Here is a 14,706-nt window from a genome sequence, read left to right on the forward strand (position 1 = left end):
GTAAAAATTTGCCAAGCCAAACTTGCAAATCAAGATATTTTAACTCGGAGAATGGCTTTGACCAAGTTATTTAAATTCCGTATTAGCTGTCCCTGAAGCATAACTTAAATCCTTTATGGAAAAAAAAGAGAAAAAAAGCAGTATTAACTATTGTAAGAAGAATATATTAACTCCACTCTACCTCCCCTTAAACCCTCTTGATGAATGTTAATTTGTCATCTGGCAAACCTTCAAGAAAACTTAACATTAGCCAACATGGGGCTGGAAAATTTTAGTCTTTCAACAAGTGTGGGCCAAGAAAGGAAAGAACATGCACACAAAAAGAGTAAGAGTATTTCTAATATGTCTTTCTCCAGCTTTTTTTTTTTTTTTTTTCATATTTAATGTTCTTAGCTACTGACTGGATTAGACTACCCAGGCTGTGAGACTGTTCCCAGCAGTGCCCAGGGCTGGCAGTGGTGGCAGGGACACGGCACGGTGGGGTGTGGTGGCACCGGCCCTGCAGCCAGAGCAGACCTGCTTTACAACCAAACCACACTCTTCAATTTCTGATCTGCCTGGACTATGAAAACAACTAATCAACCAACCAACCCAGCTACTGCTAGGGCTGGTTTCCAATGAGAGACTGTCAGAGAGCTGAGCATTGGTTTTCTTCTATTTTATGCCTGTTAGAAGCACAGACACTCAGGGCATGAGTGGTCTTCACATTATTTAGCCTTTATGGAGCTGAAGGAACTTTATGCTTCTTTTTCAGTGAGGTACTCTGAGCTTTAACATGTTTTTATTTTGCATTCCAACAGAAGGTTCTTTGATCTTTGGAAAACGAAATCTCCTTTTAAAACCAACTGCAAAACTAGAGGAAAATAAAACTCTACATCAAACATAGATCTGGAAATACATACAATATTTACTATATTATAGTTAATATAGTAAATATCTGACAGTGGGTTTGTCCTACTGCTTGGAATGATCTATGCTTCTGTGTCAGCAGTCTACCTTCTTGCTCTCTAGTGGTCAATATTCAGGCTAAAGGATTTAAAAACGAACAAAGCTCAGCAGCTGGAGGTTTTTCTGCCAGCCATGTGACCAGTGGGGATATTTGTCAGTAAAATGTTGGTGGTCCACTTAATTTCTTCATGATCAAAGTCCTTAAATCTGAGCTTTCTTTTAGTAGTGCCAAGCAATGTTTATTTGCAGTTTTGCTCTGTTTATTCTGGTTGAAAGGACACATTCAGCCTGCTTTGGATCAGCTGATCTGCTGCTGACCTGTTTCAGCTCTGACTGACAGGTGTTTAGATAAGGACTGATTTGGTCTCTGCAGATGGAAAACGTTAGGTGAAAAGAAAGCACTGACAACTACGAAGTTGTGATGACATGAGATTGTAAAAGATTTCTTACAGAAAAAAAAGCTAATTGGCTCAACTGTGCCAAGATTTCACAGTAAAACAGCATAAGCAACTGCCCATCCAGCCTGACTGTATTTCAGCAGCACAGGATATCCCTGCACATAAAGTTTAATGCTGCTTTTATAAACCATGTCATCCCTTCTCTCTGGGGCAGGTATTGCTACTACCCAAATTATCCTTCTCCTGCTCCTCCCCTCTTGTCATCACCACAGCAGCCTTGCCTAGATACCTGAAAACCTTCTTACTGTACAAACACTGCTTCTTGAGCCCTTCCCTTCTCTTCATGATCTCTACCTTTCCCTTCTCTAACTTACTCACCAGTGGCTCCCTCTCCGTGCCATCCATGAGCTCCATGGCTGCCTTCCCAGTAACATTCTCCTGACTGGAGAGGTTGGAGAAAACAGCCCAGGATGGTGAGTCTGGCTGGTGCCACTGCTTTGCTGCTCAACTCTAGTGACTGTCTGTCTCTCTGGTTGGGTGTAAACTGCACCACAAGAGTGAACCAGAGCTACGTGACTAGGATGCCCTATAATTGCAGGTATTATTGATGCCAATATTATCTGATAGATTCTCAAAGGCACCTCTCTCATTCGAATTCCTGCAGGGACTAGGAGAACGGACATGGAATATCACTATATAATTCTTAAAAAGCCAGTCTTTTAATTGTTTTTCTGTTAAAGTGTGAGTCTATTAGATCCAGCACTAATTACCAGAAAGGTGCTGATATCACTTAGCCGAAGTTGAGCTTGAGATTTTAGATTCCAGCAGCTGGGTAAGAACTGGACACACAGAGCTTAATTAATTCTGTGCAGTTGTCTTTTGATCTGCCCATGCATAACAACTCCAGAAAACTCAGCTTACTCACTTAGCAGAACTCACCTACTATAGCTCCATGAATTTTACCACATCTGTGACAACAAACACCAGCTGATCTGTCTTGCTTTAAATACATCTCCCACTCCACTGTGATTTGCTAAGCCAAGATTCAGAACACCTCATTGAAGCTACAGGATCCAGGGTTCAGACTGATATAATGGAAATCAACGTATTTATGAGATCACAGAACATTACTGTAACTTCCAATCTCGTTAAGATTTCCCTCAGATACCTAAATCAATGTTCCCTTCACTCAATATATCATTCTGTCCTCAGAAATGACAGAGCACTCATCTTTCTAAAACACACACATACCTGTAAATGCCCTCCACGAGGATGATAATTTTTCTCCATGCTCTGTGGGTGCGAGGCTGCCCATATATTATTGCATCCCTCAGCAACTTCTCGAGGCTCTGCATATCTTTATTTAAAAATAAGAAAAAAAGGAGGAAGAAAAAACATTAACAAAGATTTTTCTTAAGCACTTTTCGATTTTCTCCTGGGTGCTATTTTTCCTATACAGGAAAAGACAACATTAAAAAAGAAGAATTTGTCCTAAAGATAAACTCCCTTTATTAATAGGCAAGACCCAATAACTGATTTAATTAAATACAGCCTAGTGACTAGGAGAGTTACAAAAATCTTCCAGTTATACAACTCACCTGGGAAACTTCTAGAAATTCTTGGTATACATTTCTATTTAAAGGCAAAAGGGAATCACTTTGCTTTGCTACTGAGGCTAATTGCAAGCAGTTCTCTGTAGGGGTTGCTGATGCTCTTAGTGTCTCAGGGCTTCTGAATAGTGAATTTTTGGGTGCTTTCCAATGACAGGCTCATGAATAACATGCACTGCTTCAGCAAAGGTTTGGACAAGGCTGCATGAAGCACATCAGGGTGGCAGGAGGAGAAATCTTGTCCTTCTCAAGAAGGAAAGTGAGCAAAAGATTGCTGATGAGAGAGGGGGAGGCAAGTGAATACAAGCACATGGCATGGATACACTAATTTGGTGCCAAAATGCTTGGCACTGGTGGGACTCTATAATATAAGGAGGCCTGGAACAATGTTAGACACTTAGCTGCTTTCTTTTGAGCTGAGTGTGGGTAATCTCATAAAATTCTTGAAGGAAAGCCACTGATGTTTGGAAAAACATGGAAGAAAGCAAGAAAAAAACAACACAGGAATAAAGGTCAGGCCAAATACGACTCTCTGCAGAGTTGTAATCTAACCGGCATTCTGATGCCTCCACATAAATGAACACTCTCCAAAATTAATTATTCTGGTACTTTTCAGGAATCTGGATTGACATTTCAAAATGTTTTCAAAGAACACCTTACAGAGTCTTGTAAGGAACACTACAGATCAGCTCAAACTGTGGACTGAGAAAATCAGTGGCATTTTTCTGTTATATAACCCCATTTGTTTCAGTAACACATCTTAATACAGTTGTTACAACTTTCTAAAATAGTACTAAGTTAATCTGCACAATGCAATTGTCCCAAGTGAAGAGAATACAGCTTAGAAATATTAATATTGATCTACACTTCAGTTTTGGCCTGACTGGATGTGGCTATCTGCACACCAAGTGTGTGCATCATGAATGACCTGTGACCTGAGAGATGACAAGGTTATGACCTGAATCCTTCCATCCTGATGCCTCACCTCTTGCTGGTAACAAGAACTGGTGTCAGTGAAAGATGAAGGTCTCAGCGACACCTCTGCCACTCTGCACCTTCCAGAGTAATCTCCTGATCTAGCAAGTCCTTGCTGTACTTTACAAAGCACAGAACATCAGCTGCCCCTAATCTCAGTGGTGCAATCACCTGCACACACAGCTCAGTGAACTCTGAGATGGAAATGCTGTTAGGAATGATGCAATGCAGACAGCACAGTTTCCACTAGATGGCAATCAAGGAAATAAAAGTTCCTTCGTGCTTTACAAGAGAAAGTTATAACCCAGCTCAGCATTTGCAGCTGCTCATGTTCTCTTTTGTTTGGAGTGGGTAATATTTAGAAATCCTCTCAAGTTCTGAGCATTAAAGGGCTCCTCCAGAATAACAGAATGCTCACTCGCAGTAAAATTTGGATGCCCCCTTTTCTCCACTGAATTACTCTCTACTGATGCCACTGCCATCTAAATCCTTTTGGGACCCTTGAATCCCTCTTCTGAAACATGCAGGGTCTTTCCATTCAGTGTTTTGTCTACATGTCCATCCAGATTGTTTCTAGACTTCAGGAAAGACATTTTGCCTCTGAGCTAAAAGCATGGCTTGAAGATGCAGTTGTTTTAACATACATTCACATGGGGGAAAAAATAGGAATGAGGACATAAAGAGAAGTGAAATGGCAATAACTCTGTTTAAAAAATACATGGATGTGAATAGATCCTCTGTCCAAACTACTTGCTACATGAGGGCACAGGCAAGGGAGAACCTCTCTGAGGGATCAGCTTACCTGACTTTACATGTAACATAGTCCTGCTGGAATACAGGCTAACAACATGTTTGTTTGCAAGATCAGAGCTATCTCACTTCCTTTTGATGTTTCATTCTGAAAAACACGTCTGGGTGACACTTTCTGAGGCCAGAAGAGTGAACACGATTTGTTCAGGTGCAAATGAGTTTTACTGACCTTTTAACTCTGTGCTTGTAGTGCCTCATCTGGAAAAGGGAAATAGGGAGGAGGAGAAAATCTGGAACCTTTAATATTCCCCACAGCAGGCTGCTTCTGCTCTTCAAAGTGAAGACACAGTGCTCTATATGCTTGTGCTTAGGCTTTCCAGAAAGTGGGATATACTGAATGGCCAGAAAATCAAGAGTGCAAGCCCAGGTGACTTTCAGATATCAAATTATTTGCCCATTAAATATAGTTAGACTGAGAAACACTGGGACACTGAGGTGATGAGTTGCACGAGTCCATCTTGAATAACCAGTTATAGGGAAAATAACTGTCCTTCCTGGTTTGACCATCCCCAGCCCAGGGTTACCAGTGGCAATGGCAAACAGCCACTCACCAGCACAGGAGGGGGTGGTAAGAATGCCTCCTGATCAATTACTCAAAGCACAGATCTATCAGTGTCTCACTTTCCACCTTTTACCTACGGCATGTTGTCTCAATACGGAGGATAAAGTTTCCCAAGAGGGGACAGTGGATCTGTCAGTGCCTCAGTGGACTTGCACAATCCTAGTTTGGGATCTTTCAGAGTTACTTCAACAGAAATATCACAAGAACACAAACTGCCAGTGGGCTGAAACGAGTCTGGACCTGGGCAGGCAGCAGTGTGTCATGCTGCCTCCAGTGCAGGTGGGACACCAGGCTCCTGGAGGGGCCCCTGCCCTCTCCCAGGCACGCTCAGGGAGACACGGTGTCTCCACCCCTCATCCTTGCACTTGCAACGCTGGGGATGTCATCACCGTCCCTCTGCGTGGGCTGGAAACCTCCCGCATGATGTCAGCTGAATGCTGCTTAATTAAAATAAACAGGCTACTACTACTCTTGTCATATTCTTTCTTTCACTTTGTGTTCCAAACTCTCGATTTTCAGTTTCTCCCGCTCTGCACTCTCATCCAAGTTCCTGCAGACGCTGTGGCGACACAGGAATCTCTTCGTTTGGAGTGGGGTGGTGGGAGTGGTGATTCCTGCAGCCACGTAACAGCCTGAGATTCCACTCCCTGCCCCTCAACCAATCCAGATCTCTGTGAAAGCAGAGGGCACTCACTCAGGAAAGCTCCCCATTCACGCTCAAGTCAGACATGGCTTTCTCAAATCAGAGAAGGCAAACGCGGCCACAGCGTGGTCGGAGCAGGATATTCCAGTCTCCTGGCTGAGGCAGCGTCTGTGTGTGTCACAGGGAAAAAGACACGCCAAACTGGATTAGGCTGCAGTCCACCTATCTGCTGCAATAATCTTGTCTCTGATAGTGGCCAGAGGCTCCAGGGAGGACAAAACCTTAGTGGGTAATGTGCCTTTCATCCTGCTCTGTAAGAGCTATAAGCTGCTCTCACTTCTGAAATTCAAGGGCCACTTACACCTCTGGAAAAAAAATAAATTAAGGAACTGTCTTGAATTAAGTCACAGCAAACTCTTTGGGTTTTGCAACTAAAGAGATATTTTGCTAATTTTTACATGTTTATTTGTCTCTTTCATTTCCCCCTATTTTATTTGCTTGCTTGCTTAAAGGTATGCACTTGAGAGTTTTCCACTATTTTTTTCCCCCATCTTCTTTCCTTCTTTTTAGCTAGAAAATACATTTGCACTAAAAAGTTAGGGCCTTCTGCCCTCTAAAATTTCCTTCAGTAGTAACTACAGCTCCTTCAGGTAACTGTGTCCTCATGGCACTCTTTTCTGAACTCCAAAGCAGTAACTCGACTGAGGAGACTGAGAAATGCCAGAGTTGGACTAACATAAATTCACAAATGTTGCCCAAAGCAGGAAACCTTATCTTGTATGGAAACCTGAACAGCTCATGCTTGCATGACACACTGCTGTCATCAACCACCTGACCTGTGAGAACCCATAAAACCCCTTTGTATTTTCACAACACTGAAAAGGTGCGTAAGGAGGAGTTAGGAACCTACTACCCTCATTCCCATTTCAGATGTGGATTAAAGCACCAGATTAGAGGCTGGCTTTTCACCTACCCAAGGTGAAAATTGCAAGTGCCTGCCCTCCTCGTAGGATCACTTGTTCTGATTGCTCAGTGAAGTGCCCTTGCAATGAAGAGAACTGGGAATATTTTTTCCCACATGGCCTGATTTCTGTGCCCAGTCACAACATTCCCACAGACTTTTTTTTTTCATGGAATGGCAAATCTAAACCTGAAAACTGGATTGCAATCGATGCTACATGGGGAAAATGTAGTAGAATTAGAAAGAATAAACAATTCCTAAGCCTTGTACGGTGCCCTCTTATAGAGGCTGATAAGAACAGAACTCACTTAGATGTAGTTAGTCCATAAGACCCTCATCTGTCCACTGAAGGAACACCTGATACCAGTGTAAGACCCAGAATTGCTGTAACAGAGACCCCTTCATAAAATCACAAGCTGATCAATGGTTAAATATTTGGTTTTGATTTTCAGGTTTTATTGGAAGGGTCAAGGGATTTTGGCTAATATTTAACCAAGATAAAGGTCAGAGGTCCTGAAAAAGGGCTTTTATATACAACAGCCTCTCCCTGAGCCAGAAAATAAAACCATCTGAGTTAAGCCCCTATATTAGCTTGAAGGACCCTCTTGCCTGTCACTTGGAGAAGCTAGGAGAGACTCCCTGGAGCCCAGGGCCAGTGGGGATAACATCAGACACACCTTCTGGCACATCAACTGAGCAAGGCCACACTGCCATCCACCTTCTCCCACTGCATACCAGTTGTTGGACCATGCTGCTGCCTGCATTCCCAGTGTAGGAATGCAACTCTTTCCCAGCTTCTTAAAAAAATCACTGCCTGGGAAATGGTAACTTGAATGGTGATCACACCACAGCAGAAAGACAAAAAGGGAGATGTTTTATGGGCAGGTCAGAATAACTTTAGTCCCCTAAAACACTGCTACGTACATTTAGGACTACTGAGGTCCTAAAATAAAATTAGAAAAAAAAATTAAATCCCCTAGATCAGTTCATCAGAGCAGGGGCTCCAGGGAGCTGAGCTTTGCTGCTTGCATCCACAAAAACTCACAAATCCCTGCAACAGAAAAAAGTCCCTATAAGGCCCAAAAACCCCTGTGCCATGCTGGTAATAACCTGGGCAGGGTGAAAAATAGAGACAGTGCTAATGAGAGTCCACAGGAAGGGAATGTCCTGCTCAGTAGTTTTTTACTTATGGGGCTAAAATGGAATATTCTCTTCAATCTCTCTCACACAGATGATCTGCTAGGGGTGTGCCTGTGCACTTCTCTCAGCCCAAACCTGTAAATTCCTGTCTGTTTACAAGGAAGGGATTGTTCACTGGCAGGCAGGATGCAGGGCACATTCCTACGTCCAAATACAAACAGACTTAGAGGTCCACAGCACATTTTTGTTCTATTATTCATTTTCAGGCTTGAAAACCTTCTCATACACCTGTGCAATGTTTTTGTCAAAATGGATGCCTTTTATTTTACTTGGGAAAGGCAGAGGGTTTTAAAAATTTTGTCTGTTCTAGACAATCTATTTAGATATTTTATGCAAAGTGTCATGTCTAAGAGAGTTACCCACTTACTGAAATAGAATTCCATTAAGTTTTGTAAGAATTAAGAATTACATTATATATAATTGAGGTAATAGGTAGAGATTATTTCTTGTCTTACCAATGAAATAATTATTTATTGATAATAAAAGCATAGTTACTTACTTCTGAAAGATGAAAAATCAATCCAGCATTACAAATTATATGCTTTGAAATAAAATCACACAGTTTTATAGAATTAGACACGGCATAGCTTTTGAAAGATGAAGGTGCTTCAGTAGCAAGTTTTAAATCATAGATTTTACTCTCTTTTCTTTGAAATATTTTTATCATATAACAGGATTTCCTGTAATTTTTCTTGGACAAACAGTTTTTCAACAACAGGGGGGAAAAAGGAGAGAGATCTGCAAGCTTGTTAGGAAGGGAGGTTACTAACACACACCCGCTGCAGGTTTTTTTGTATTATATTCAGGAAGCAGACAGTTCAGAAAATACATAACTGCTTCACTAAATTGTTACATAATTATCTCCCCCCCCCCTTTATAATAAATGCAACAAACATTAACACCTCACCCTTCTCCCAGTGTCTCTTCTACACCCCCGCAACCAAGGAAGTCGGAGCCAAAGTAAATATGTTCCCGGCAGTTTTATCAAGGGTATTACACAGCATTTCAAGAGGCTGATGAAAACAGCAAGGGAGCATGGAATAAAGGCTGATTTCCCAAGCTGCATTCTCAAAGCAAGAAGGGAACTTCCAAATCTGCTGCCTGATTTGAGTTTGTTTCGATGCTCCTGCACAGAGAGCGTGTCTCAGGCACTGGTGGTGGTACTGACTGGCGTATCTTGTTTTATCTTTAGTGTGAGATAAAACAGAGTGAGAGTGAGTGTGTTTCTGCACCTTGCTGGAGAATTGCTCCAGCTGCTCATCAAAGGGCCCTCTCCGTGCCTTTGACGGGTAACTCCCTCCAGTTGATGCCCAGGGCCAGATTCTTTAAAGGGTCATTAATTTTTGTATATGAAATGACATACATCAATCCCTTGTCCTTAGAAAGAGGAGGTGGAGGGTATGGCCTTTTTTAACTAGAACAGGGGTGGGTGGGATTTCAAAAGTAACAAAAAGGATGATGCTGAAATTAATGCTTGTTAGAGATCTAAAAGTGGTAATTCAAGGTGCAAAGTCTTCTATTTGTGCACAGGGCCAATACAGCAGAAGGAACTTTGCTCTCACACCAAGCAGTGTGACATGGAGAATGGCTCAATTCCCCTGTTCATAAGCATGACAATGACAGCACTAACATACTCTGACAGTTTGGGCATGCCTGGAAATATGCTATGTATCCACAGATTAGCAAGAAGGATAATTTGGGAGTACAAGCAACACAGCTCTGATCTAACAAAACAAGAATCTGCCTAACTGAAAAGAACCCTCCCAATCCAAGCTGGAAGTTTGGTTACTTGTGTCCTTATTTAATTTGCTGTACTGACTGGTATTACACTACTTCCTGACAGAACCACAGAGAACAAGGTTGTCTGCTTCATTTTGCGCTTCCGGCACAGGCAGTCCTGTTGGATTACACCTTCCAGTGCTATCTCCCCCAGTACACATCCTATTTCCTCCAAAGCAAAAGGCACAGACATGCATCTCTGCACATGTGATTTTAGAAGCTATTGGAGATCTGTAACGTCTGGGTATGATTAAGGAAATATTAAAGAACTTTCTAACCATGGAACGAACAAACTGACACAGTGGGCTGAGAGAAAGCTTAAGTGTGTGAAGCTTCTCCACATGAAGTGCTCCTTAAATGCAGCTTAAGTTCAGGCTCAAAGCCTACAAAATTGTGATGACAAAAGCTGTCACTCAAATTCCAAACAGTATTTGCAAAAGTTTCCACAGTTTCATTTAAAAAACAAGTTTTCCAAAGCAATCTGGATGGGCTTCCACTGAGGTTTGCTGAGACCCTTAAAGGAACTGTCTACATTTTCCAGTGCTGGATTGGTGCTTTTTGGATAGCTCACTATTATTTTTAGGTTCACACATTATTCAAAAGAGCATCAGCTTTAATTTATATAAGCACAAGCAGACAAGCTTAGATATCAGGTTCTGAGGAGGGAAATGAAATAGTGAGGGATGGTTAGAGACCAAATTCCTTAAAGTGAGGATGACAGCTCCAGATGATGTCTTCACAGCTGACAGTAATACACTCCTCAAACTGGAATGTTCTTTGAAATGCTGTGGGAAGTGAGAGACAGAGAACATTTGGGTTTGAGTAGTGAGAGTTCATCATTGAATGGAATAAGGCTTTGGACAACTAAAGAAAAAAAAAAACACAAAACTGGTACAGAAACCATGTTTAGTGTATCCAGATTTGTGGAAGTGAACCAAGCTGGGTTTTGTTACAGGTTAATCTATGAATAATTACTTTCGTAAAAATATTTGTGTTCAGGTGATCTTTAATTCTTGAATGATCTTCAGAAATTGCTTCTTGCCCAAATTATGAATAGAGATTAATTATAACAACATCTCACATTATAATTATGGTGTATTTTTCATTCCAACTCGTCCTTAGGCCTTCTACAACATATGCATAATTAATTTTTGCTCTCCTTGGGGCTGAACACAACACTTCATAAAGAGAAGGGACTGTATTAGCTATTTACAAAGGTAATCAGATCTCTCTTCTTACTCCTCACCACTTCTCTAGCTTCTAAACCTCTATTGCAATCACTGCTTGGTGGTAGCAATGAGGATGGAAAGGGGAATTGCAATGGGGGAAAATGGAAAAGAACAACTCGTCATCAAAGGCAGTCCCAATGTCTCTGACAGTAACCACAGCAGCATTATTAACTAAATAAAAGTTAAAAAGTATGAGTATTTTAGAAGATAACTATATGATTGCAAAGTTAATGCATGGTTTCTACGCTAAAATTCTACTTGGAAGAATATTTGGGAGGATGCTTTTGATACAGCCCTCTGCATCTTTGGCATTAGATCACTAGGAATTCAGAGTAACTGCTTCAAAGTAATGCCATGTGAATGGAACTCTGGCTGCACTGAACCTGCTGGAAACAGAAGCATGTTTTCATAAGCATGTTTTACTGCCTGGGCTAGAATGACAATAACAATAAACCCATTATGACACCACAGAGTCATTCAGAATGTCAGAAAGACAGCAACGGGATTAAGACGACACTGAATTTTGAAATTAAGGTCCAACCTGATGACACAAATCATACACAACAGTAATTACAGTATTGCAACTCTTAATTTTTCCCACCAGAAATCACTCGTAACATTAAACAGTTAATCTTTTCTGCCTGGGAACTGACAGCAAAGTAAGCATTGAAAGAAAGCATCCTTGCCTTTGAGGTGTGAACAACTCTGTCTCTAAAGTTTTCCGACTTCAATACTCACTATTATGCTTGAAGATTCTAATGGTGGCACCTGAAAGCCTCGCGCCCAGAACGAGAGAAGTGTGGTTCAACTCATCACTTAAAATGAGGCAGCCCTGTGGAGAAGGAGCACAGTGAGTATCTGCACGAACTGGGAGGCTGCTGACACGTGTGTCAGCACAAACACCCATCTGTGATAAAGAACTGCACCCCTTAAGATGTAAGTATTAAACACGAACTGGATTTTCTGCCACTTTTCTGAAGGTGCCAGCGTGCACTGCCAAGGCAGGCAGAAACTGTGGGATCAGATTCTCAGGCACATTCTCAGGTGGTTCATGGGATCAAATTTCTCCTGTAACTGAAAAGTAGCGAATAACCCTATTGAAGATGGACTGTTTTACTGTAAAATCCAGAGATGTTGCTTCCTCTGTCACCTGCCTACAGCCTATTTTGAGTTGTGAAGAAAATGCAACCACCTCCCCATATATAAAGTGTATGACAGTAGTAGTGTAGGGAGGAGTAATAAAAAAAAAAAAAAAAAGCTGGACTGACATCAGCACTTTCCACTGCAGAAATGAGATCAGGAGATCTCATCTCATAAGTCCCACCTCCATTAAGCTCTGAGGGAAGTTTAGGCACTAGGCAGAGCCTTTCTCTGGTAAATGCATATACAATTGACCTGGAATACACTTTTTATTAATTAACTCCGTTGAAAACTCATTTTGTTTTTAGAAACTAAAATAGAAATGCAGGAGAAGTAAATTTGTTTATTAAATTAACAGGAGCCAGGACTCACAGTTGAAATTCAAGCCTGAACCCTAATTTAGCTCTGCTTTCCATTAAACATCTTGTGCTGTGGTTTCATTACCCAAAGGGCAAGACAACATTAAGTAAATACTTCTTTTGGAATCATGGATTAGGCCTAGGTTGAGAGATTCTCACACAGTCTTCCTAGAGACTGGTATGCAGCACTAACAGTAAGTGTATATGCACCTTGACAAGAAAATGTAGCTGCTAGGCTTAATTACAGAGGAAAACACAGGAAAAAATCTCCCAAACATAGGGCAAGTTACACAATATCTGTAATATATAACATATAATAATATTGTATAATGATATACACTGAATTGTGAAATACATATAGAATACATACAGTAATATCTTTTGTGCTACTTTTATCTAAATATCTCATGTCTGACAGGGGCTTGAGTCTCCACATAAGGCCTGGTAAGTGAGGGAAAATTATTATAAGCAAGGGACAAGTATCTTAAGCTATTATATATGTCTGCAATTTCATAAAGTGACCTTTGCAATTTCATACATTTACCTTTGTTAATTCTCTGTGTCTGTTCCCCTTGAAAGTGCTGGACAACTTCTCCAGCACCACTGCAGACTGAAGTTCATGTTCTGGGCAGCTGAAACAGCTCTCCCTGCCCAACACTCGTATAAACATATTTCAGAAATCTCTTGCAAAAGCTGTATTCTTCTTCAATAGTGAGTGAAGAAGTGCCTTCACCTCTATGCTGGTGTTTCAGAAGAACTTTTGATCGTACACCACTACGTGAATTCATTCCATCTCCACCAAGAGGGAAATAATGTTTTGTTCTTGCATGACACACTTCACACTGTTCCACACCTGGCCGAACTAAAGAGGAGCTCCCAGCCTTCCCAGCACAGTGTCTCTGCTTGTGATGCCCAGAGTCAGGATTGACAGGAGATGGATATTCATGCCTTTGTGTTAGGTACCCCAAATTGGAGATGAAGCCCCTTCACCACCCAATTAGGAACCCAATTTTTGTAACATGGTTATTTTTGTAATATGGTTATAACTTCAGACTTGCATTTGCTGCCAGCTTTCTTGGTAGGACTGGCTGGAGCTCTGTTCATCAGGAATGGTAAAGAACTGTGCTTTTTGTTTTCTGAAAGCATTGTAAAAACTATCCTAATAGTCATCTTTCACCACAGGCAGCTGGGCAGTATCTCTGCAAGCAGCCCAAATACTTCACCCCATAACACCTGGTCAAGGGATACAACATCTGCTTACCTTTTAGGGAGAAGCAACTTCATTAAGAGGAGCTAAACAGCCATATCCCTGATCCTTAAATTGGTGTTAGATATGTGTGATAGCAACGCTCAGCACTAGCAAAAGCGGTGAAGGAGCATTTGTAAGGTCACAAGGTCATCAGCCTTGTGACTCACACATTCCTGATACCAAGCTTTGTTCCTCGATCGAGCCTTTCCACTCAGTGAGTGCCCAGAATTCTGCAGCAGTAGTTCAAACAATTAACAAACGATTGTTCTGTGTGTGTTCCTTTAGAAAGTCCTCACCTTTCCAACAAGGGCTGGAATATTCATCGAGTTAGTGGCAAAGCCCATGCCAAACACCATGGCATCTTCCACACCAAGGAACGTGGCCACAAGTTTCTCTAGTTCTACATGTTTGTCTAGGGTGCCTGCAGAAATAAGCACAGGGAATATTAAATCTCATTAAACTGTGGAAGCTATTAAGGCACAAAAATGTACAGAAGATCAGGCCAGAAATGTGTTATTAAGCTATAAATGAAGGTTTTTCATTTGTACCCTGTGCATGTGGGGTAATGCAAGAGAAAGCAAGGGTGCAAACCAGCTGTGACTAATACTAATAAATACTGCAGCTGTTAAGGCAGCAAAGCAGCTGCTGTGGCAAAAAAGCTTCCCTTTTCTGTAACAACTCTTGACATAGTTTATTTCGAAGATTAATTTTTTGCCTTTTTCTCTCCCTTGCAATGAGGGCAAAAATACCTCATTTTTTGGTAGGAAATGCGGGGAAAACATTTTAGGCATTCTTAAATTCTCTCTGGATGTGAAAACAAAAATCAGTCACAAGATTCTTCTG

The 14,706-nt window shown here is 41.3% G+C and overlaps 1 protein-coding gene across 2 annotated transcripts in view; it reads right to left on the reverse strand.

Annotated features, from left to right (window-relative positions):
• SPTLC3 (serine palmitoyltransferase long chain base subunit 3) overlaps positions 1 to 14,706 on the reverse strand; it is an 81,326-nt gene that overhangs the window by 24,602 nt on the left and 42,018 nt on the right. For both annotated transcript variants that reach the window (XM_050315788.1, XM_050315787.1), the window contains 3 exons: positions 14,160 to 14,284; positions 11,854 to 11,947; positions 2,598 to 2,703 (listed from right to left, as the gene is read on the reverse strand). In XM_050315788.1, the coding sequence (XP_050171745.1) occupies positions 2,598 to 2,703; positions 11,854 to 11,947; positions 14,160 to 14,284 (325 nt within the window). The remainder of the gene's footprint in view (positions 1 to 2,597; positions 2,704 to 11,853; positions 11,948 to 14,159; positions 14,285 to 14,706) is intronic.

Source organism: Myiozetetes cayanensis, unplaced genomic scaffold, assembly GCF_022539395.1.
Source record: "Myiozetetes cayanensis isolate MyiCay16 unplaced genomic scaffold, myiCay2020 scf2-11, whole genome shotgun sequence".
NCBI lineage: Eukaryota > Metazoa > Chordata > Aves > Passeriformes > Tyrannidae > Myiozetetes > Myiozetetes cayanensis.